This window comes from Lissotriton helveticus, chromosome 10 (genome assembly GCF_964261635.1).
Source record: "Lissotriton helveticus chromosome 10, aLisHel1.1, whole genome shotgun sequence".
Classification (NCBI taxonomy): domain Eukaryota; kingdom Metazoa; phylum Chordata; class Amphibia; order Caudata; family Salamandridae; genus Lissotriton; species Lissotriton helveticus.
Window position 1 is genome coordinate 1116972744 of NC_136071.1, and position 24448 is coordinate 1116997191.

The following is a 24448-nucleotide window of genomic DNA, read 5'->3' on the forward strand; positions in this document are numbered from 1 at the left end:
AAGAAAATGGAATAGGTCAATAGGGTGACCTCATTACACGCTGAAAAATTTGCACATTTTATGTGAAGACAATAAGTACTTTAGTTGGGAAAGAACCCATCTGTGGAGGGAAAAGGGGGCACAGGATTTGTTTAGAGCTGCCTGGTTGTTATCTGGTGTTGAATGTTATGGCAGAATGTGAAGGGGAGTTTGTAATGAAGGGAAACATTAGCAATTTTTGGTTCAGAATTGCTTGCATAAGAGCAAGGATAATGGCATTTTGTTAACACACAGGGGTGTTTAAACATAAATAGTTGTATATTGTCATGTCATCCCACGCTAGCTACTTGCCTATTGAAGCGAGATGAAGGATTGATGAAGCTGCTGTGCTGCACATATTGTGAATTAGAAAGCTAAACAGCCAGATTGTCACTGTCTCCTTCATTTCCAATGTACTATCGGCACTGTGAGCACTGTGCAAAAAAAGATTGTTCACATGCAACCCTATTCTGCTTCAAGTTGTTTTAACATGAATAAAGGAATAAAAAAAACATTGTGCAGTTCTATTGGAAAGGTTTGGCAGCACAGGACTTTACAAAGCTCTCCTGAGGGTAAGATGGTTATCTTCCTTGAATGATGAATGGCATTTTGTTATTTTTGTGTGCAGGTGATAATCGATGACTTTCTACCTGTGGACCACAGTGGAGAGCTTCTCTGCTCATATTCCAACAACAAAAATGAACTCTGGGTGTCTCTAATTGAGAAGGCATACATGAAGGTGATGGGAGGATACGATTTTCCAGGCTCAAATTCTGTAAGCATTGCATTTTTAATATACATGTTATCAACCATATTATTAAACATGTAGGCCAGTAGTTCTTAACCTCTTGACTTCTGTGGACTGCCACTTAATCACAACTGTAATCCGGGACCCCCACTAAATAATTATCAAAATACCGGGGAACCCGATCTAAGCATTTTTGATCATTTATACCGCAAAACAATAAACAAAAACTACCGAAACGAGTATTCATCAAGCAAATGCATAAGTTCAGAAATCTTTTATTTAATCAGAAACATCTATAAATAAAAAAGAAAATGTAATGGGAAGGTTGAAGCTTTTCTAAATTCAATTGATCCCACCCATCGCCCATGTTATATTCTATTTGATGCACTTACAAGGCTCCCATGAATCAATCTGAGGATACCAACTTCATTTTTAGCCTTCAATTAATTTTTGCTCCTCTATTCACATACACTTTAATATGTTAATATTATTCCGTTGTTTAAGCAGTCGTGGGCCCTCCGGGTAGGCTTCATGGACCCCCAAGGGTCCCCGGACCACCGATTAAGAACTACTAATGTAGTAAGAATGAACATCTGCCATCTATTGCATTATAGTTGTGTATAACGCTCTCTACCAAACATTAATTACAAAGTTGTATCTTATATATATATATTTCAGTAAGAAATGTTTGTTGCTGAGCGAGATTACCCACACTGTCACTCACTCAAAGAGAAAAGCTGGATTCACTGCTTACTCTAGCAGAAATCCACAGTCATTAGAAACCTAGTGACAGTCTAGGCTCCAGGCATCAGGAATCTGCCAGTAGAGTTCTATACCAGTTTTCAGGATTTGTTAATCCCAAGATTGCCGTCTCTATATAATTTACTCTGTTTGACTCTATATCATTTGGTGCAGGAGAAGGGTTAATTACCACAGCTTTATTAGAGAGAGGCATTAGTTGTGGTATTACCTAATCAAGACTGTGGTCTCTAGATTAAACCTCATACTGGTCTCCCTCAATGCTAAAACCTGATGAGAAAATCCTGTATTATGTTTCCTAGCGGTATTGGATTCATTAGTGTACCTGGACCAGAATGGTCGCATTCCGGGTTGTAGACCACTTTTAATGTGTGCAGGCTGATTAAGTTGATGGCTAGTGTACCTGAAGCTAGCCTCAAGGCCATATTACCCATTCCTCAATATGGCCTAGACTTTGGGATGGGTTTACTTATCCATGCTACTAAAGAATGAGGGTTGGGAAGAAAGACATTGTCTGGGTCAAACTGCTATGCACTTATCCAAAGCAAGACTGTGCATCAGGCTAGTGATCTCTCCCCAGTGGGCAGTTAAGAGTCACTGAATGGGGCTGCTCTCTCTGTCACATCCTTTTCACAATGGCGATAAAGCCATAAACGTGTTATGTGAGGATGGAGGGGCTTTCACGAGCGAACAACACTGCAGTAATGCAACACTATGTTTGTTTGTGTAGACTATGAATAATGAACAACCGTCTTTCCTATGAGCTTATCTGTCTTTCCAACCCAGAGGTTGTTGTTGCTCCAACCATGGAGTCCAGGGACAACGTAGGCCTCCTTTCAGGATTGAAAGTTAACTGTGACAAGTCATATCCAATCCTCCAGAGATCGCTTAATGAACAAAACCGGTCAACAGAACCATGTGCACCACTGCACTTGTAAGTGATACAAAAACATTTAAAGGTGAGGATATAACGTGCAGGTGGCGACGCCAACTATGGAAATGTGCAACGTTAACTGGCAGTGCTGCACTGACCTGGTGACTTTTGGATGCTCCAACCTCAATCAGTTATGTGACATATAGCACTATCTAAAATGGTGATGCTCACACACCTCCTCTATTGTTTTACTGATACACCAGGGAGACCACAAATGTTCTTCACAGAACTGTGTTCTCTTTTGATTGAATTGATATAGTCTGGTGATGAAAGAGTTTCAACTGGCTTTGTGAGGAAGAAGCCTGTGGTGCCTGATTTTAAACTATTTTATCAGAATGCACAGCTACATTGGGTCGCCAAATGACTGGTTTCTAATCTCGGTAGAGACCAGTCAAATACTTGAATTCCATAGATTGCGCAAAACATGTAAATTGTTTTGCTGCAGTTAGTTACAGTCTTTGGGCTCTGTACAGTGCTGAATTTATAAATAAATGCCCTGGCTCAAACATTTTCTTGAGAGGTAAGTGCCGGCGCATCTGCTGTAAGTACTGCCCACTGCCACCTCTAGTCACATCTCTTTAGTTCCGTCCCTTTACTTGACATTGTCACAATGTTAGCTGTAATGTAATGCACATTGATTCCCATCTATGTGTGCCCAGCACTATAGAAATGTCTATAGATACATTATGTTTTGCCATTTATTTGATCTTGCTGATGATGGATTGATCCCAAATTGTAACACGCGTAGTGTGAGTAGCTTAGCCACCACTGTTTTCCCTTTGGATTTTTATATTTGTAGTTCTCTGTTTAGAATAGACAACTAATAACTAGTCCTAGGTATCAGTGAAAAATGAGGTTCACTGGACAGAAACACAGCAATTAACAATTCTGTAAAGAAATTGAATGGTCTGTACATCTCTTTAATGTCTGAATCGAGGAAGCAGATTATACTGGTAGCTCTAACAAAGGAAAGCTCTGGTACTCCTCTAATTCATCTAACAAGTTTGTCTGGATGTGCTAACATCTTGGCACTGAGGATTTTAATATGAACCCTAGAATAAACCCCTGTGGCAACATTACATACATTTCCTGGCTGGTGCCAGTTTGCACCATAGTGCTAATTAATATTTTCCCCCAGTGGCCCTGATAACGTATATGATTCACCTTCAAAAGGCTGTTCACTAACCCAGTGGGTTCAGTTGAGTGGTCACAGACTACTGAGTGCACCTCCCACAGAAAAATGTTGCCTACAACCTGCTATTTTCAAGCTTTAGGGTCCTAAAGATTAGTAGTAGAGCACTTGTAAATACTGACCAACAACTACATCTGTCCATATTTGATGTAGCCTGCAGGACCTTGGTAGGACCATTAAACCTTTAGGATCGTATATGCTTAGAAATGTGCATATCTACAAGATGTATCTGTTATGGTTATTTTAGAAGTGCTTACTTACTATTTTTGTGTTGCAGAACATTGACCTCCATGCCTTGACTGGTTGGATACCAGAACGGATTGCTATGCATTCAGACAGTCAGACCTTTGACAAGCAAAACACTTTCAGAATGTTATACCAAAGGTAACCATTGAAAATACAGGTCCTCTCATGATTGTTGTTTTATTTATTTGCAATGCTATGAATTGAGAGTTCATTGTGCAGCAGAGGTCCTCCATAGCTTTATGGTATTAACACACAAGCCTGTGAAAAGTTGTCTTACAAAAAATGTTTTATTATTAGGCATTTGACCGAACAGAACTGCTGGACCCATTATAGATAACTAATGCCTTACAAGCATGATTCTTTATGCATTTCTACAAAACATTAATGTGTTCATCAAAAGTGTCATTTTAACTGTATTTCTTTTTCAATTAAGGCCTTGTGGCATCAAAAGAGGATGGATCACATTACAATATCAGTGTGTTGTAACTGTCCCTTCTTCCTAACTCCCTTTACCCCCCTCTCCCGCTCCGCTGTATTGGTATGACCCGCGCTCCACCCTGGAGTGCGAGATAGAATGTTGGTGATTGATGAAACCGCCAAGCCGGGAGCACCTGTATTATCTTACTACAATAAACTTACTTTGGAACTCACGTCGAGTAGTGTTTTAATACTACATTCTTTGGCGACGAGGACGTGGAGCTGAGCCAGGGTCAGTTGGTGTCTCTCCCCTGGACAGATTTATGCTTGGTCGGAGGAAAACCGTGAAAAGGAAGACTTACCCGGAGGGGATTGAAGAGTCGGCACAGCAGTTTGCTGGTAATGAAAGGGAGAATGAGCACGAAGCAGACGATGTTGTAAGAAGCGGACGACTTGTAGCGAAAGCGTTCAGTTTCTGGCTTTGAAGGGGCGTCTCTTGGCACCGTAATAAGTCCCCCTGTGGGGCGGTAGGCTGCCATGCTGTCTGTGTAGAAGGGAATTCAGTGTGTGACAAGACGGAGAGTCTTGCTCCGAGGAACCGTCGAGTAGTTGACAGGAAGTTCCGGTTCTGCCATCGGGGGTGAGAAGTAGGACTCAGAAGCACTATCTCTCCCATCACGATAGTGTGCAAACCGAGTGTCACGCCGGGCACAGGAGGGCAAAGGCGGAGTGCGAAGGCAAGGACGGCGTCAGTGAGTAGAACCTACCTTCGGTTGACACTCCTCAGAGAAAGTGACGGGCGGCGCTCTGTGCACAGTGATACCGGAGCCAGTGGTGTGAAGTAGCAGGAGGCAATGAAGTAAGACATAGTTCTCCATCTGCCGTAGAACTGCGCAGGTCTATGTTGTGAGACCTTGAAGCTGCGTGAGGTGAAGTGAGCGGTGCGTGTATTAAAAGTCGCATTTTGAAGTAACGCAAAAGGAACTGTTTGTGGTGAGCGACAATTGAAGGGAGCGGAGCGTGTATTAAAGTCGCATTTGAAGCATCGCGAAAGGAACTGATCTGAGGTGAGAAAAAAAAAAATATATATTATTCGAGGCATGAGTTAATTACAGCGTTGGGAAGATGCTTGCCCCTGACTCCCAGAAATAAGGGAGGTGTGTAAAGGAAAGTCTCGGGGAATCCAGCAGGATTCACACATTCATTTGGGTGAAGGAGATTAACCGTGGGGGACCCAGGCTGGACTGCATTATTGTGTTGAGCCTCTGAAATACTGAGGGACGCGTGGAGCGTAACCTTTGGTGCCGAATCCTCATGACACTGTATAGAGGCAGTGCATGGCAGCAGTGTGAAGAAGAAAAAAAAAAAGCGGGAAATAAAATAATAAAACCAGTGAAACAGTGTGTGTAGCGAGCCACGGTTCCTGTGAATGAAGTTTAGCTGTGGCAGCATAGTGAGCGGCTTAAACTACTGAAGACGATCTGAGAGGGGAGTTTTCTTTCCCCCTCCCCCCACTCCCCCCTCTGCAGCCACCTGAGTAAGGATCAGTGGCATAGCGTAGAAGTTGGAGTGAGGTGAGTTCAAAGGAACAGAGGGAGTGAGGCAAATCTACAGGGTTCTGTGTGGGGAACTTATTCTAAACGGCTTGTAGAAGCGGCACAAGGATATCTCATAAATGAGGCAGCGTTGGCTAGTGGTGTGAGGAGATTTTGAAGAAACTGAGGGAACGATGCAAACATCAGGGCCCGGTGAAGTAAAATAACTGCAGCAGTGTTGAAAAGTCAAAAAAGTCAAAAAAAAAAAACAAAAAAAAAAAACAAAGCAGTATCTCTAACGGGTGTGTGGAGACTTCAGGAGTGTAACAAAACCTCAGGGTTCTAGGAAGTAAACTTAACCACAGCAGCGTGTTGAAGCAGCGTGAGTAAAACTTCAGAACTTTGACAGCGCAAGGAAACGGTTTGAGGAGATTTCAGAGGAAATCTTGGGGCAGAATCAGTACAGTTGTGAAGCAGCTCGATGTGAGAGGAACAAGTATCTCTTTGCAAAAGTGAATGAAGACTTTCAAGGGTCCCGAACCCAATTACGACGTGAGCAAAGCAGTTTTAGGGATTACGGAAAGTCAAGTGCACCGTTAATCTAAGGGATTCATCCAAGGAACTTGGGGTTTGTAGCGTGTAAGTGTGAGAAGTACCCTACACCCTGTATCCCAGCACGAGGTAGTGGGCATCTCAGGCACGTCACCTTACATTTCATGAGCCTCTTTCATTACGCACTCAGTCACAACAGCTCAGTAATTACCATCTATCATCACCCTTCTGTCTTTAGTGGCCCTTTTACCTGACATCTCATTTCCAGTCAGAGTTTTGGCGTGGCATTCATATTGTGCTAACGCAAGTGCTTTATATCCATAAGGGCCCTAGGGCGAGACGTGGCAAATAGATTAGCAGAGCTTCGTAGTGAGCAGTTAGTGTACTGTGGTGCTGTATTAGTGGAGGGGTGGCATCTTCCGGTATTGCAGCACACCATGGAGTGGGGCCGAATGTACAATCTCCCTCCGCCTGAGCCGTTCATGGAGGAGTTTAATAAAAACATTGCAGAGTGGAGGGAGTGGAAAGTGTATTTTGAAAACTATTTGTCAGTCCTGGAGGAAGAGGTAGCATCTCTGTCACCGGAAGCAAAAGCGGAAATTCTACTTCAGTTTAGGTAAGGGTGGAAGGAAAATGTATCACAATATGGAGAAGGTTTTCATGACAGGTACTGACAGAAACATATATGAGAATATTCTGAACGTGTGGGATGAATATTATATACAAGCCACAAGTGGAAAGGCACTTAGGGATGAAAGGTTCAAAGAAAGAATGGATGGCAAAGAGGATGTCAGAGCCAGCAAGATATCTCAGAGATGCACGGTTAAAATAGAGGAAGTTGAGACAGAAATGATTACTGACTCTGGTTCGAGAAATAGCATGATAAGCAAAAGAGATTGGGACAGAAAATTTGCAAAAAAACATGGTAATGAACTAAAAGAGGCCAACTCCGTCCTGAAAACATATGCAGGGGAGGATATACAGATTATTGGTTACAAAGTCATGGATGTAGTTTATAAAGAAAACAACACTAGGAGTACTATATACATAACGAGTGGTGTTATCAACATGCTAGGGTGGAGAGATCAACAGAAGTTGAGGATATCATGGGAGAAAGAAATAAAAAGACACAGGAATGAGCTGGCATGGTATCAAAGCAAACAAGATACTAGAGGTGAAACGGTTAATGTTTGCAAGCAACCACCTGAGAGAAATGCAGCATTTGAAAGAGCTGCAAAGGAAAAAGAGTGGGGAAGAGAAGCCATTAGGGATGAACACTACCAAAAGAAAAACATATATCAAAGCCAGGTAGAGGAAAGAGAAATACGTAAGAAACCAGAGAGAATGGACAGTAGGAAACAAAAAGTGAAGACGGATGGAAAATTGGGAAGGGTGGTGGTGAGTGTAAATACCACAACCAAAGAACGAGGATGGCAGATGAATGAAATCAACCAGTCCATTGGCAATGAGTTGCGGCACAGGATGATGCCGGATGGGTCCCGACCCAAGTGGTCAGAGGAGCATATGGACAATTGCGATCTAGAAAAAGTGAGAGGTGCAAGTTACATCGAGCCTAAAGGAGTGAACAAAAATGTATACATACAAGGGATCGAGTATGGAATGATGGAGAGGGAGAATAATATAAAGCCGAGAGACCTAAAAGGATCCCCACTAAAAGGTATGGAAGGGAAGAGGGGTCCAGTCTATGACCTTTGGAAGAAGCCGAAGTGCAAGGGCTCAGTAGACACTTGTGATTTCTTGTATGGCAAACCTAAGAAGGATCAGGTGGTCACTCTTAAGCCTGATGAGACTCATGCAAATGATCGGGGGCTGTCTAAAACAAAAGGCGACAAAGATTGCAATACTGGTCATGGCCAAGGTAATGGGAGCAGAAGAAGGCCCAGTCCCGGAATGGATAAGGACATGGAAACGGAAGCTTGTTTCATCAGTGGTAGCCTTAGGGGTGTGTCCTGGCCCAAGCTACTGCCTAGAGAAAAGGACGGTACAGCCATTCCAAATCTTCTGGTAAGGGATGGTAATTCCAGCAGAAGGAGTTTGGAATCCCAGGGAGAAATTGACGGCGTAGCAAGCTCGGACATGGGAGAGCTAAGTGTGAAAAGGTGGTGATCCTTCGTGTTCACCAATATGGGGATGCCCTTAGTGTTACGTAGTGCATACATTGATGAGCTTTACCCATACCCTAATGGTGCACCCCCTGTTGGCTCCAGACGGTTCGAGTTGTTTAACGTCTGACAAAGCAACCTTAAAGCTGTCCCCTTCCTTTTCTGAATGTTAAATGCACCAGACTGTTACAGTTTATTGACGTTGGAAATGTAACCTGATAACAATTTTAAATGCACATGACAGTTACGGTTGATTAACATTGGGAATGTATCCTGATAACTTTACTTATTTCTTTCTGAATTTTAAAAGAGTTTTTTCTATTCTCTGTGGATGTATGTGAGAATAGGGCCACTCACTCTACCTACATAGAACATGCCTTGGGACTACATACGCATTTTCCCCCCTTGCTCCGCCTGCTGGGGCTATTCACAAATCTGTCCATAGATACTGACCACAGTTCGTGTGCTTATAGGACTGTTCTTATGCTTAAAATAAATAGGGGTCTCTTGCATCTGACCCCAGTTATGCTGTGCTGTATACCTTACCTCCATCTTTCCTTTCTCCCCTTTTCTTTTCCCCTTACCCGCCTCAGCCGCCCGGCACCCGTTGGGTGGAATCTTCTCCCTCTCCCCTCCCTACTTTTCCCTAAGGAGGGAGGTGTGTTGTAACTTTCCCTTCTTCCTAACTCCCTTTACCCCCCTCTCCCGCTCCGCTGTATTGGTATGACCCGCGCTCCACCCTGGAGTGCGAGATAGAATGTTGGTGATTGATGAAACCGCCAAGCCGGGAGCACCTGTATTATCTTACTACAATAAACTTACTTTGGAACTCACGTCGAGTAGTGTTTTAATACTACACAGTGTAATGTCCTAATCCTCCAAATGGGTCTCAACAATAGCTATATTGTTTTTAAAATTAGCTAAGCAGTGTTCGTACCAGGTCTATCTTTTTAGGTCCTGCCAGAGACAGCGAATGCCCTGTCGCTGCAACACTTTTGTTTCTTAAAAAGAGAAAAACTCTAATAAGGGGCTTTTTGCCCATCCTTTGCTCGCCAGTCTCTCATAGCCTTCCTTCTCATTGGTCAGCACGCTGGTTCCACTTTTTTTTTTGTCCCTTGGAGCAAGGACAGGTTACTGATTTATAGTTTTATTAATGTCCATTCGCTGCTCGCTCGCAGATTGTGGTACATTTATTTGTTTTGCTTTCTTGTTACTTCAGCGCTTGCTTTGATTTCAAACAAAAATGATTAGAAAAAAAGCACAGAAATGTGTTTCTGCTCTGCTATACATCGGACGCCAGTAATTTCCTTTCGAGTTACTGTGGCGTCTGTTCCGGCTATCATGCAGGCGCAGATTTTCAGTTTAACACTGTACATTTAGATTCTTGTGTAATGTATGGAAAGAATCGAGCATCAAAGAACATCTAGTTGTTTTCTATATAATAGTGAGAGAATGACCTAAGATTTACTTCGGCATGAATCGTAGAAACTGCTAGTGAGGTTAGAGTGTGATTATATGATGTCACAAAATTGCGGTAAAGTACTTTTACACAGCCTCTACAACTTAAGGAGATAATATCTAGTCCATTGGTATTAGTGGCAGGTTGTATTTAGTTTTTACTGGGAAGCAAGAGTAGGATACAGTGAAGAGGCGCATTATTAATTGACTTGCTTAGCGGGTCCGATAACTGCATGGGTGTATTTCTTTGTTCCGGCAGATTCCACAAAGGTGATGTCCTTATAACAACAGCTACTGGAGTGATGACTGAAGAAGAAGGGGAGAAGTGGGGCTTAGTCCCTACTCATGCTTATGCGGTCCTGGATATCCGAGAATACAAGGTACAAGTAAAAACTGGCAGCTAACTGCATGCTATTCTTCAAGCATGTCCCTCTTGTAGGGGGAAGCAGGCTTATGTGTGAGATGATTTCACAGAATTGAGCTTTCGGAATCTAGTGGAGTGTGTTTTCAACTCTGATGAGAATATGGAGACGATTACATTTCACAACATAATTTTGGCTCCCAGTGACTGCGAGAATTCAGTTTAGAATGGTAAACAGTTGATCAAGTTATTTCCCCAAGGGTATATTTTCTATATTCTACATTTTGGGTTGCTCTCATGACTCTCAATCACACATTCGATGCATGTTGATCGGTCGGTAGACGTCATTATTTGACTGGGTTTTTGAAGTACAGTTGTGGAGCATCTGCTTACTACCATCTAGGCAGATGGCTCATTTGGCTCTAAAATGTTCAATAAAAGAATGGCTTACTCCAGATCATCTTCCCTGTACACTTGCTGTTTAGCTATCAAAAGCTTAAGCCCCCAGAGGTTAATTGTCTTGTTTTTGTGCTAAACAAGTGCTCGAAACACAATACAGATGTTTTAACGCTTAAGGTTACTTGAGGGGGACTTTTGGGAGGCTTTATAAAGTGAGGCATATGAGAGCAGTTTAGAAGAGATAAGAAATAGTTTGTGTGTGGCTAAACTACAATCAAAACTTCTTTGTTTGTGATAGAGGCACCACATTTGGTCTGTTTACATATGTTTATCACTAGATAAAGCTAGCAAAGGAGATTAAAATTGAGGTAGTCGAGGCTAAGGAATTGAGTTCTAGACGTACCTCATTAAGAGAAGGTTAGACTGCAAAGGAGTGTGACCTTTGAAAACTTCAGAAAATGTTTAACTGAAAGAAAATATAAGGGAAAAATGTGAAGAAAGAAGGCTGTAGATCCATGGTGGCATGAGGCTGTTGCGTACGAGATGAATGACAGTCTCGGCAAAATTCTAGCCATGCAAATATTGTTGTAAATTGTAAGGATTTGCTTACAAAAGGTTGCCTTTAGAGTGAAATTCTTTGTAAAGGCATAAATGATAAAGGCATACTCGTGGGAAAACATCTACTTGTAAATGTAAGTATTTTGCAGGTATTAAGTGTTGTGTGTTAGGGTGGGTGAGGGTTTATAGGGGTTAATGGTAATTTGGGGGTTTAGGGTGGATATGGGTGTTTGGTTGGCAAGGGTAATTTTAGGGTTTAGGGTGGGTATGTGTTTTTGGGTGGCAAGGGTAATTTTAGGATTTAGGTGTGGGTTTTTAGATGGTAAGGGTATTTTTAGGATTTAGGGTGGGTGTGCGTTTTTGGGAGGCAAGGGTAATTTTAGTGTTTAGTATGGGTCGGGGTTTATCGGTGGCAAGGGTATCTTTCAGGGTTTAGGGTGAATGTTTTTTTTGTTGGTGGCAATGGTATGTTTAAGGTGGGTATGGGTTTGTGGGTGATAAAGGTAATTTTAGGGTTTAGGGATTGTGGGTTAATAGGGTGATATATAAATATAAAAAAGGTTAAAAAAAAATATATAGCTGTAATCGATCAGGGGGCTGATATTGACTGCGGTCTGAGAACGGCTCCAGACTCCCTATCACTCCCGCTCTACGGAATGGGCTTTGATATATATGAGAATCCAAAACTACGTGACTCCAACAGAAAAAACATGCGCACTCAAGCAAACACACACATTTTTCCTTTCTGATTCCCTTCTGGGACTAGTAGTCTTTTTGTTAAACCGGCCGATCCTGGTCGGAAAGGCAGCACCACCATGAAAGGAGCTGGATGACATGCAGGATGACAGGTTTGCGGAATTTGAACTGCCATAACACACGAAAGGCTCCATCAGGAGTTTTAATCCAGAAGCATGCAGGAAGCAGAACCCATACAGGGTAAAATTTTAACGAAATGACTACTAGACCCAGAAGTCTATCAATAACGAAGCCCATCGGAGGGCGTGACAAGGGCTAATTAAGGACACAAGTTTGTTTCGTATCTGCCCATCAGCATATTTCCCGTGAGTAAGGAGCAGGAGCTCCGAAACGCGTAGGGAATCAGAAAGGAAGTATTAGTGTGTTTGCCGGTTCGCGCTGAATAAAGGACTCCTCTGTGAAGTTTGGAGCCCGCCTGTCATTGTGCGCGCCTTTGCTTGTGGATACATTTTGGAAGAGAATATATATATATATATATAGCTATAGATATATATATATTTATATTCAATGGCTCTGCAGCGAAGAAAGCACACGGCAACAGAGAAGTCGGTAAGAACCTTCATTTAATGCTGAGAATGTCCCGGCTTCCGTCTCTCATTCTTGGCAGCCCGACGCGTTTCAGTGTTTCCTTCACTTTCCTCTGGGGCTTAATGACAGTGCGGTCTGATTTGAAGAAGGCTTGTACAATTACCCAGTCCCTGCTTACTTTAGTAGAATAGCCTGGGAGGCGCTTTGTCAGCACGTGACCTAATTGGTGTCTTCTGGGAATTGTAGTGTCTTTTGCCTGTAAATATTCCCCACAGTGGGTTCCACACCGGCATTAAAATTTTCCAAGTTGCGCTGGTCTAGTAGCATACCACCACAATGTAAAGGCATTTCAGTATGCCCCGGTTAACTCGAGCATTCTCATTAGTGTTTGCGCTCTGCTGCGCCGTATCCTGTCTGGGTTTGTTCCCTGACGACGGCCCCTTACTCCACAGCTCCCTCCAAGGTGGTGCATCTCTTCCACGACGAAGCTGTCGTGTTTAATGTTTATATTCAATGGCTCTGCAGCGAAGAAAGCACACGGCAACAGAGAAGTCGGTAAGAACCTTCATTTAATGCTGAGAATGTCCCGGCTTCCGTCTCTCATTCTTGGCAGCCCGACGCGTTTCAGTGTTTCCTTCACTTTCCTCTGGGGCTTAATGACAGTGCGGTCTGATTTGAAGAAGGCTTGTACAATTACCCAGTCCCTGCTTACTTTAGTAGAATAGCCTGGGAGGCGCTTTGTCAGCACGTGACCTAATTGGTGTCTTCTGGGAATTGTAGTGTCTTTTGCCTGTAAATATTCCCCACAGTGGGTTCCACACCGGCATTAAAATTTTCCAAGTTGCGCTGGTCTAGTAGCATACCACCACAATGTAAAGGCATTTCAGTATGCCCCGGTTAACTCGAGCATTCTCATTAGTGTTTGCGCTCTGCTGCGCCGTATCCTGTCTGGGTTTGTTCCCTGACGACGGCCCCTTACTCCACAGCTCCCTCCAAGGTGGTGCATCTCTTCCACGACGAAGCTGTCGTGTTTAATGTTTATATTCAATGGCTCTGCAGCGAAGAAAGCACACGGCAACAGAGAAGTCGGTAAGAACCTTCATTTAATGCTGAGAATGTCCCGGCTTCCGTCTCTCATTCTTGACAGCCCGACGCGTTTCAGTGTTTCCTTCACTTTCCTCTGGGGCTTAATGACAGTGCGGTCTGATTTGAAGAAGGCTTGTACAATTACCCAGTCCCTGCTTACTTTAGTAGAATAGCCTGGGAGGCGCTTTGTCAGCACGTGACCTAATTGGTGTCTTCTGGGAATTGTAGTGTCTTTTGCCTGTAAATATTCCCCACAGTGGGTTCCACACCGGCATTAAAATTTTCCAAGTTGCGCTGGTCTAGTAGCATACCACCACAATGTAAAGGCATTTCAGTATGCCCCGGTTAACTCGGGCATTCTCATTAGTGTTTGCGCTCTGCTGCGCCGTATCCTGTCTGGGTTTGTTCCCTGACGACGGCCCCTTACTCCACAGCTCCCTCCAAGGTGGTGCATCTCTTCCACGACGAAGCTAGCTTCGTCGTGGAAAGGAGCACCGCCTTATCACTGGAGGGTGGAGTTTTGGAGTAAGGGGCCGGCTCGCTGTGATATTCACGGCTGAGTGATGGCGGGAGCAAGCTGCAGCGTCAATAAAGGCAGAGCCAGAAAACGGGGCACACTGGAGTGCCTGAACAACGTGGTGAGTTCTCACTAATCACTACGGACTTGCCTATCTAAATGGTGATGCGGAGAAACTCACTATGAGAATTAATCATTGGCAGATAACGAACTACAAATCCCAGAATCCAGAAGGAGGGATCACATGCTACAAAGCACAGGAACTGCCAAAACGCCGCATTAACATTTTTCCCCTGAAGAAAGTGCGGACAGCACGGAAACGCGTCGGGACTGCAAGGAAAAAGAAAACGGGACCTGAATCTGCCTGCATAAGCAATAAAATTGGTTCATACCGACTTGCTCTCGAGTGATCCTTTCAAATGCAGAGCCTTTGAAGTATAACAATTACTCACGACAGCTTCGTCGTGGAAAGGATCACCGCCTTATCACTGGAGGGTGGAGTTTTGGAGTAAGGGGCCGGCTCGCTGTGATATTCACGGCTGAGTGATGGCGGGAGCAAGCTGCAGCGTCAATAAAGGCAGAGCCAGAAAACGGGGCACACTGGAGTGCCTGAACAACGTGGTGAGTTCTCACTAATCACTACGGACTTGCCTATCTAAATGGTGATGCGGAGAAACTCACTATGAGAATTAATCATTGGCAGATAACGAACTACAAATCCCAGAATCCAGAAGGAGGGATCACATGCTACAAAGCACAGGAACTGCCAAAACGCCGCATTAACATTTTTCCCCTGAAGAAAGTGCGGACAGCACGGAAACGCGTCGGGACTGCAAGGAAAAAGAAAACGGGACCTGAATCTGCCTGCATAAGCAATAAAATTGGTTCATACCGACTTGCTCTCGAGTGATCCTTTCAAATGCAGAGCCTTTGAAGTATAATATATATATATATATGTGTATATATATATATATATAAATATATGTGTGTGTATATATATATATATATATATGCCAACAATCCTCCTTTACCATCGAAAGAAGTGCACTGACTCCGGAAATGCTGCTTTGAAAATCCTTTTATTAGTGGAATGACACGAAGGCAAAGAGGCCCACTGTTCCCAACGTTTCTGCTCACCAGAGCCTTGATCACGGGAGGCAGTCTCTCTGACATTTGAATTGCCCACGTGGTTTGTCTTTTAAACACGCAGGCCGTATTCTATTGCAGAAAGCGCAAAGGAAAACATTTACGACTTTTCCTTGCATGCAGAGTACATGGTCAGCGACTAGCTGCCGCCTCCCCCCCAAACCGGCACCCAACACCCAGAAACGTGTACACGAGACGTCTTTACTTTTTGGAAGGCGGGCGCTAGTCGCCCGGCCGTATTTATTAAAGTATGAAATTAAAAAAGGTTTTTAATTGCATGATCAACAATTTATACAAAAATCAGCAGGACATTATATACAAAATTATTGTCAACAAGTTTGAGAGCCTGACCTTAACAAAACTCTAATACATGTTGTTTCCTAACCGAGTCTAAACATCCTCATCTGATTTTTGTACATTTCTGGCCATATGGCAGGGTCACTACCGGTGTCAGGTCCTACAAGCTGCGCCTCCCCATGAGACGTGCGCATGCGCAGTGTTACCCCGGGAATTGCCCGGTCTACGCCCTGAACTCCATTTACCCACTAAAGGAGGGCCCTTACTCTGCGCCGGTGGCGTCATGAGTCCACGCGCGCGGGGTGGCTACCAGCCTAAGGAAAGCGTGAACTACTCCTACCCGCGCTCCTTTGCTTTGCAGCATCCATTACCTTGCCCCTGGAGTTCTAGGAGTGGCCCGCAGGCCCCTCCCCCTGGGCGGGAACCTCCATAGGATGATGCCCGCCCCCTCAGACCTCAAATATGTGCTCACCGATAATGACCTTACCGCATGCCCCATACCTAATAAATACGACGACCTATGGGAGAAAACTCTAAAGGACAGCTACACTGGCTAATAAATAACAGTATCACCGTACAGCTACAAAGGGAAAAAAGGCCTAACGACACTTGGCATCAAAGAAAAATCACTTCACACACAGCTTGCTAAAAAGGGGGAAAAAATTCCTAAACCAAAGCATCAACAAAATATACCAACAGATCCATTTCTACTACCATGTAAAACATGTGGACAGTACCTTCAACAACTTACCATTAAACCCGACATAATGAATGCCACAAAACTTTTGTTCCAAGGGATGGTGGGTGGGAAAACAAAGAAGCCCCGAGCGCGGGGCACACCGTACTGTGAGGGAGCGTCCAGGGACAAGGGGGTCTCCTGGGCGCTCCCCACCTCTTTATTCCCGAGGGGCCAGGCGGGGGGGGCACGCCCCCCCGGCCCGCCCCTCCTGAGCCCGCCCCCCCTGACCCGGACCTTCTACCTTGTATCCGGGTCAGGGAGGCCGCCGGCCAATCGGTGGTGGGTCGCGCCCCCCAGGGCCCGCCCCCACCACCGAGAGACCACAATGGGGAAAGGGGGGGGCGACGGTCGCCGCGCCGCCATGCGTGCGGGGGGGCCGAGGGCCCCCCCTTTTCACATGGTCAGCGACTAGCTGCCGCCTCCCCCCCAAACCGGCACCCAACACCCAGAAACGTGTACACGAGACGTCTTTACTTTTTGGAAGGCGGGCGCTAGTCGCCCGGCCGTATTTATTAAAGTATGAAATTAAAAAAGGTTTTTAATTGCATGATCAACAATTTATACAAAAATCAGCAGGACATTATATACAAAATTATTGTCAACAAGTTTGAGAGCCTGACCTTAACAAAACTCTAATACATGTTGTTTCCTAACCGAGTCTAAACATCCTCATCTGATTTTTGTACATTTCTGGCCATATGGCAGGGTCACTACCGGTGTCAGGTCCTACAAGCTGCGCCTCCCCATGAGACGTGCGCATGCGCAGTGTTACCCCGGGAATTGCCCGGTCTACGCCCTGAACTCCATTTACCCACTAAAGGAGGGCCCTTACTCTGCGCCGGTGGCGTCATGAGTCCACGCGCGCGGGGTGGCTACCAGCCTAAGGAAAGCGTGAACTACTCCTACCCGCGCTCCTTTGCTTTGCAGCATCCATTACCTTGCCCCTGGAGTTCTAGGAGTGGCCCGCAGGCCCCTCCCCCTGGGCGGGAACCTCCATAGGATGATGCCCGCCCCCTCAGACCTCAAATATGTGCTCACCGATAATGACCTTACCGCCACAGGCCAGCATTGTTAACCGACGATCTGGCCTCCCCCCCTGCCTAGACCTAACCTAGAAAGTTCTCACTTTAGCAAAACCTTCGCACCAGGCCCTGACATCATCAGACCACAGGACCCTTCCTTCCTCCGTCAAATGGACTCCCCTCACCAGGTAGAACCCATACACTCATGTTGGATCATCTGCAACCGAGGGGGGCTTGAAATAATTTGTCCCTCTGTGTGTCGATCCTCTTTATCGAGTGATTCAACGCCCTGACCGAGTTCCTGCCACCCCGGGATAAGTTGAGACCCTACTACTGTGCCACCCGGGCAAGTCCTGAAGACCCACCCACAGTGGAGATGAACTCATCAATGAGTATTCGCCTCACCAGTTTGGCCCATTCAGTCCCCCCTAGGTGAAGTATCACCACTGACAGGGGGCCGGGCTGCTGAGCTAAAAGTCCCTGAAAGAAGTTCCTGAACTGACCCTGGCACAGACCCTCAAACCGACTCTTCCCTGTCCTGCGTCCAGCCTGTTGCTTGTGTTGGCACATTGTAGCTCCTCCACTTCTAGTGCTGAGCTCCTCCCCTGCGTGACAGGTTTGAGAAACTGCAAGAAACAGGAAAAGACCAAGAAAAACCTGGGTGACAATTCCCACTTCCACCTTAGGGAATGGGTAGCACTTACACCTGCCAGCAATACTTGGGCACTTGGTGTCCTCTTTCTCGACGTATGCTTCCCTTTTGACGTCCACCCGCTGCTGATGTTGCGGTGTGGAGCACTCCTCAGATATCCGCCATGGACCCAGCCGTGACTGACGTAAGCCCCCCTTGGGCTGTCCACCTGTTGCAGCTGTTGTGATGTGGAGCACTCCAGGTATCCACCATGGACCCGGTCATACATAAATTGGAAAGATAGATACACACCATTAGTGTTTCGGTGATAACTACTGTACACGCGTTAGACTTACATCACCATCAGTTGCTAAGTTTTAGATAATCTTAGTGCCATATTACCACACATTAACACGTCGACAGTAAATGTTGAGCATCGCCTCAGTTTGTCTGTTTGCTAGTGCAGCATCTATGTCGTTAAGCATAGGATCAGGGCCGCCCTAACCATGATAGGCTGTAAAATTGGCTTCCTATTTTTACAATCATTGTTACACAAGAAAGTTGTGCCGTAGGCGAGGACATCGCCTCTTAATCCTTGTTTCCTACCCACCTCTTTATGCCTAGGATCTATGTGTAAAAACAAGACAGTCTACTTATCAGTGCAGCATCACAGTCTTTAGCTAAAAGAATTAGCACAGCCCTAACTCCGCCAGGCCATAATCTGGCCCAAGGACTCTTTCGGCTCACCACTTTGGCTTCTGGGAAATATCGTCCTAGCCAACCGTACATAATCACATGCATCCCCAGACCTATGTGATGCCGCAACTAGGCTCTTGGGCACCTTTTAGGTGTGACATCAGGGTGTGTATGGTTATCAGGACCCCAAGTAGTCTCTCTACAGGCTCTAGGCCCTGTCTCCATGCCATTCGTGGTTCCCCTACCCCATTATTAATATATTGCTTTGGTACACCCCTAGAGCTCAACGTATATGGTGCTAAATCACTGTGTGCTATATAAGTTTGCACCCTGTACTTAATCGCCTCTAATCTCATCATAGGCTCAACGTATATTGTGCCAATTGACTTGTATGTTAAATAAGTTTACTGACTGTAATTTCCTGCCTTTAGCCTCGGAAAGGAACTAAAGGGATGTGTTTTAGAACAAATACATAGATTTGTTATACACCTGTTCTTTTCATTTCCTCATTCAGGAGATTATAGACTGGTAAAACAAGCTGCTCTACATTCCCTCAAGACTTAGCCTGAAGGCAGCACGCCAAACAGCTACCAATAAGATAGCTTACTAACAATGTTGACTTTACCTGTCATCAACGAATAGTCAATTGTACTGGTCCAATGTCCCCCCCTAGAACAGTGAACAGCACCTCAGATGTCCATTACCTTTACAATGAAATACGTCCCTTGTATGACTTACTGCCTTGGCTTGCCACGGAATGTGGGACCTGGGAAACTGGCTTTCTCAGTCTTGTCAAGCCCTACCCTTAGATGTGTATTAATCCCCAGGAGGACCCCAAGAGAAGGGGGAGTACCCTATTCGTGAATCGTTCCACTATTATTCTAACTATCCCCTCAGCAGACACCAATGATAGTAATTCTAGAGTGTCAAAATTTGACTTATGCCAATGGCTGTTCCTCACGTAAGATAAATAAGCGGCAACCATGGCTTGGATAAAATATTGCAAGTGCCTGGAGGACATCAATGAGGAAGCCCAGGAGTGAACACCAAAATTACTACTCTTTATGCTCTGCAGCTCAGAAACCAGACTGGTGCAATGTCCCCCCCTAGGATAATGAACAGCACCTCAGATGTAGATTACCTTTGCATCGTGACCCATTGCATATTTATTGGCATTGACAGTTCTTGTCATTACCTCGCCCTCTACCGCGCGCTACTGCTGTAGAGGTCTGTTGAGATCCTTTGACGTGAATTCTGGAATATTGCTTGGACTCTCCCATCCCCATCTGGCTCCTAAGTGTATGACGGGTCGCTCTATTTCTTGGCAGCAGTGTTGCAATCTCACGTGTCACTGGTGTGGAGGTGTCGTATTATCACTAAATAGTTTTAGTCCCTCCCGCGGTGCAGTGGTCTATTGGAGAGACCTGATCCCATGTTACTACTAACATTTACTTTCAGGCTCTGTGTCTGTGCGCCACTGAGTACAATGGAACTGGGACAGCCTGCTCTACACTCTCCGTCGGGTAGTAAGCCCTAACCCCTGACACAGGTAGAAAGGTGGGCAGAGTTAAGAAGAGTCAAATGCCCGGTATATGCAATGGGTCAGAAAATTGTACCTGCCTGGATTACTTGGACATTTGTCCTTAAAAAGCTGTGAAAAATGGCAGGAAGATTTCAAATTAGCCAGTCACCACTCAAAGCAAACGCAAGCAAGCATTACGTGTTGCCAGTCAAGTTTCACCCCAAATACAAGACACAGTCAGATCATGGTGATATGGAGAAAAACACCTTTTATGTTTCCATGCCTTCCCGATGCTAAGCCGCTCACAATGACTACTTCTAGGCATTTCCCACTCCCCACTGTCCCTAACATTGGTTACCATCTCACAATAGTGTATGGAATGAGAAGCTAAGGGAACCCAAATAAAGAATGTAAGTAGAAAATAGAATTAGCAAACTGTTATATATCTGAAACAACTCAAGAAAGGCACTGACCCTACTTTTGAACTCAAGCTCCATCCTTATCCATCCCTAACTGTTATTTAACTTAAGTCAGGATAAGTTCTGCCTCAGAAGTATCAAATTTGAAAAATATTAGTTATGCCTATGTTTTCATGAGAGAAATCAACAGTCACAGATTGCAAATGCTAACACAAGCTGTCTCCAATTTAACAAACTGTAATGACAGTCAAGTTACAAGTTCAACAAAAGCACACTCCTTCCTTTTGCTCTTGCACATGTTTACGAGACGCACCATGTCACACGTCATTCCTCCTAAACAATGGTTACAGCACATCGAATGTTAAGGACCTGCATTGGCCACCAGTCCAACATAATGCAGGTTTAAAAATCTTGTGCATAATATGGAACATGGCATGGAAATCGGCCCACGTTACCTGACATAAAGATGCAACTGATATATAATACTCGGAGCTCTAAGTTTGCAGAATCCGAATTGACTCGTAATTTCCCGTTTTAGCCTGGCGAAATGTGGTGGTCGGGCTTCAGCACTCAGGGCACTCCTTGTGTAACGCCCTGCCTGGAGACCTTCAGCAGACAGAAAGCACCTTAGAAATAGGTCTTCACAAAAAATAACTTACTGTTAAAGAGGGGGATCTGCCTCAGAGCAGCCGAAGGTAAGACAATATGTCCTGACACCAGCTTTGAAGGTACAAATAGAATAAAGGGCAATCCGCAATATGACAATAGCCTTTTACCAAAAATAAACCACTTCTAATAGGAAACCCAGGGGCTCCCAGAAGCCACACCAGCAGGTTTTGGACATTTTCAGTAAGACAGAGCCGAACAATGAATTCCTGGCACAGAGCATTTCGCTAAGTATGCCCTTTAAAAAATTGCCCGGGCTCTCTTCGAGCGTCTGAGAGAAGATTAATGAACCCACCTGCCGTCCTACTCATTTGCCTCCGGCTAACCTTTAGGTGAATAAATCCTCCGAGGCATGCAGCTACATCTTCGAGTTCATTAAACTAGTGAGTTGTCCTTGTGACTTTGAAACACCCCAATCGTGCAGCAGTAGCCTTAGTAAGGCAAGGTACAGAAGTCGTGTACTGCGTTTCGTGCAGGAATTTCTTTAGAGCATAAAGGCCGTGGGTCTTAATTATAGTGGCTTAATTTTTTCTTACAACCCCCATTGTAAACTAAATTAGACCACCTACTCACGTAAATTGCAATTTGAAGATGTGACATCCAACATGTAACACCACCCCCTACCCAGATACTTATAATGTGCAGGGATGATCAGTTGACCCTACCGTCTACATGCTTGAAATTGAAGCGCGGGGCTGTTTTGTCATTATCGTGTCCCTACCACTGCATGAATTTCCCCACCCTAATCAAATAAGATGTGAAGATCGCCACCCGCGCCGATGAACAATCTGTGCAGCACTTGGCAGGCCCCCATACGAGAACCCGTGCCCGAGGAACATGCACAAAAATCCCCTCACTAACCTCCGAAAAGCACCCACGAAGGGGGAGGAGGGAGAATTAACTGACTGCAATATTTTTCTGATGACTTTTAATGTCTCTTTTTTAAAACAGACCACTTATGCCTTTCCACGACAGTATATTTGCACTGTATGCCATTTTAGTATTTCTAATAGTTCTCGAAGGTCACACGTCGCAAAGGACTGTCAAAAGCCTATACTATATGCTATTGAAGTCTCTAACTAATTCACAGAAAGGGCGCAGTTTAACACAATCACAATGAGAAATCCGCTTGGTATTTGAGAAAAATGGCACAACTGAAAGGTCTGACTTCTAGGAACAGATCACCTGGTGCCCTCTCAATGTTTTCCGGTTCTTTAATTTAGGAAACAACGGCGAATGACCAAATAAAAAGCCTTCAGTCTTGAAAGGTTGCTTTAGTGAGGTGCTTTCTTCTTTTGATACAACTTTAAACATTATTTTCAACATTTTAACTAAAGTTAAATACGGGCATCGATCCCGACACGCAGCACGTCCGACTCTGGTAAAGTCGCCAACCTGCCCCTCACAGCTCGCGCACATTCACAACCAGTGCACATCTCCATCCGTGCAACTCCAAAGGGTAGCACAAACATACAATCGGAGCACAATCGCCCAACCAGATACCCACAACTCCGAACAGGGTGAACTGTGGACAGACCAACCACAGTTTGTAGCATAGCAAACTGTGGCCACACAAACAAACAGTGCTCCGGCGATGCGTTCCATCTCCAAATAAACAGTGCTCCGGCGGCGATGCCAGGCACCGAGCCCGTGGCGCTATGCACTCACATCACGCGCCCCCACCCCCGAGCCAAAGCACACTGAGCCATCCCGCCGCCCACCCACAGCAGCATCACCGACCTGCACAGTGTAAAAACAGGCTCCGAGGCTCACCACTCAGCCCCAGTGTCCTGCCCGCATCACGGGCTCCACCGCCGAGATCCCGTCGGAGCTGCCCGTCCAGTCCCACTCCGGTGCCATACCCCTCGCCGAGGCCTCATCCGATGCTCCAACTCTTCCCGCAATAAACAGGGGGTCAACACGGCTCCGGAACCTACAAAAGAAAGAAAAGACGTTAAAAAACAAAGAAGCCCCGAGCGCGGGGCACACCGTACTGTGAGGGAGCGTCCAGGGACAAGGGGGTCTCCTGGGCGCTCCCCACCTCTTTATTCCCGAGGGGCCAGGCCCCCCCGGCCCGCCCCTCCTGAGCCCGCCCCCCCTGACCCGGACCTTCTACCTTGTATCCGGGTCAGGGAGGCCGCCGGCCAATCGGTGGTGGGTCGCGCCCCCCAGGGCCCGCCCCCACCACCGAGAGACCACAATGGGGAAAGGGGGGGGCGACGGTCGCCGCGCCGCCATGCGTGCGGGGGGGCCGAGGGCCCCCCCTTTTCATTTGCTTTTAAACAAAGTCCTTAATAAAATAATCTGCATGATTTTCTTATTGTTCGTCTTTTCCTTTGCACAAAATAAAGTGTCCCTCTATGCACAGTTCGTTTTTGACATTTTCCACTTACTCTTTCAAAGCAGCAAACACCTGCAGTCTTTGGAAAGTGTTCCTTCTGCTCCCTTACTTTCCACACTCCGAGAGTCTTCTCAGGGGACAAGCAGGTCAGGCTTCAACGATAAACTTCACAAACTCCATTTGCCACGCAGGGAGCCTGCCTTATCAGGGCGGTCAGTGCTTCTGGTGCGAGGCTTCCAGAAAATATGCCAACAATCCTCCTGTCAAATGTCAGAGAGACTGCCTCCCGTGATCAAGGCTCTGGTGAGCAGAAACGTTGGGAACAGTGGGCCTCTTTGCCTTCGTGTCATTCCACTAATAAAAGGATTTTCAAAGCAGCATTTCCGGAGTCAGTGCACTTCTTTCGATGGTAAAGGAGGATTGTTGGCATATTTTCTGGAAGCCTCGCACCAGAAGCACTGACCGCCCTGATAAGGCAGGCTCCCTGCGTGGCAAATGGAGTTTGTGAGATATATATATGTATATGTGTATGTGTGTGTATGTATATATGTATATATATATATATATATATATATATATATATATATATATATATATATATAATGTGTGTGTATATATATATATATATATATATATATATATATATGTGTGTGTGTATATATATATATATATATTCACTGAAAAAACCATAGGTTATAAACCATATATAGTTAGGAATTAGCATTTAAAAAACCTTACTTTACTCACACAAAACCATTGAAATTCCATATATAGTTAGTTGT

At 45.1% G+C, this 24448-nt stretch overlaps 1 protein-coding gene across 4 annotated transcripts in view; it reads left to right on the plus strand.

Moving 5' to 3' along the window:
* Positions 1 to 24448, plus strand: part of CAPN7 (calpain 7) — a 264535-nt gene that overhangs the window by 70112 nt on the left and 169975 nt on the right. For all 4 annotated transcript variants that reach the window (XM_078663888.1, XM_078663891.1, XM_078663890.1 and 1 more), the window contains 3 exons: positions 647 to 793; positions 3929 to 4035; positions 10242 to 10362. In XM_078663888.1, coding sequence (XP_078520014.1) covers positions 647 to 793; positions 3929 to 4035; positions 10242 to 10362 — 375 coding nt within the window. The remainder of the gene's footprint in view (positions 1 to 646; positions 794 to 3928; positions 4036 to 10241; positions 10363 to 24448) is intronic.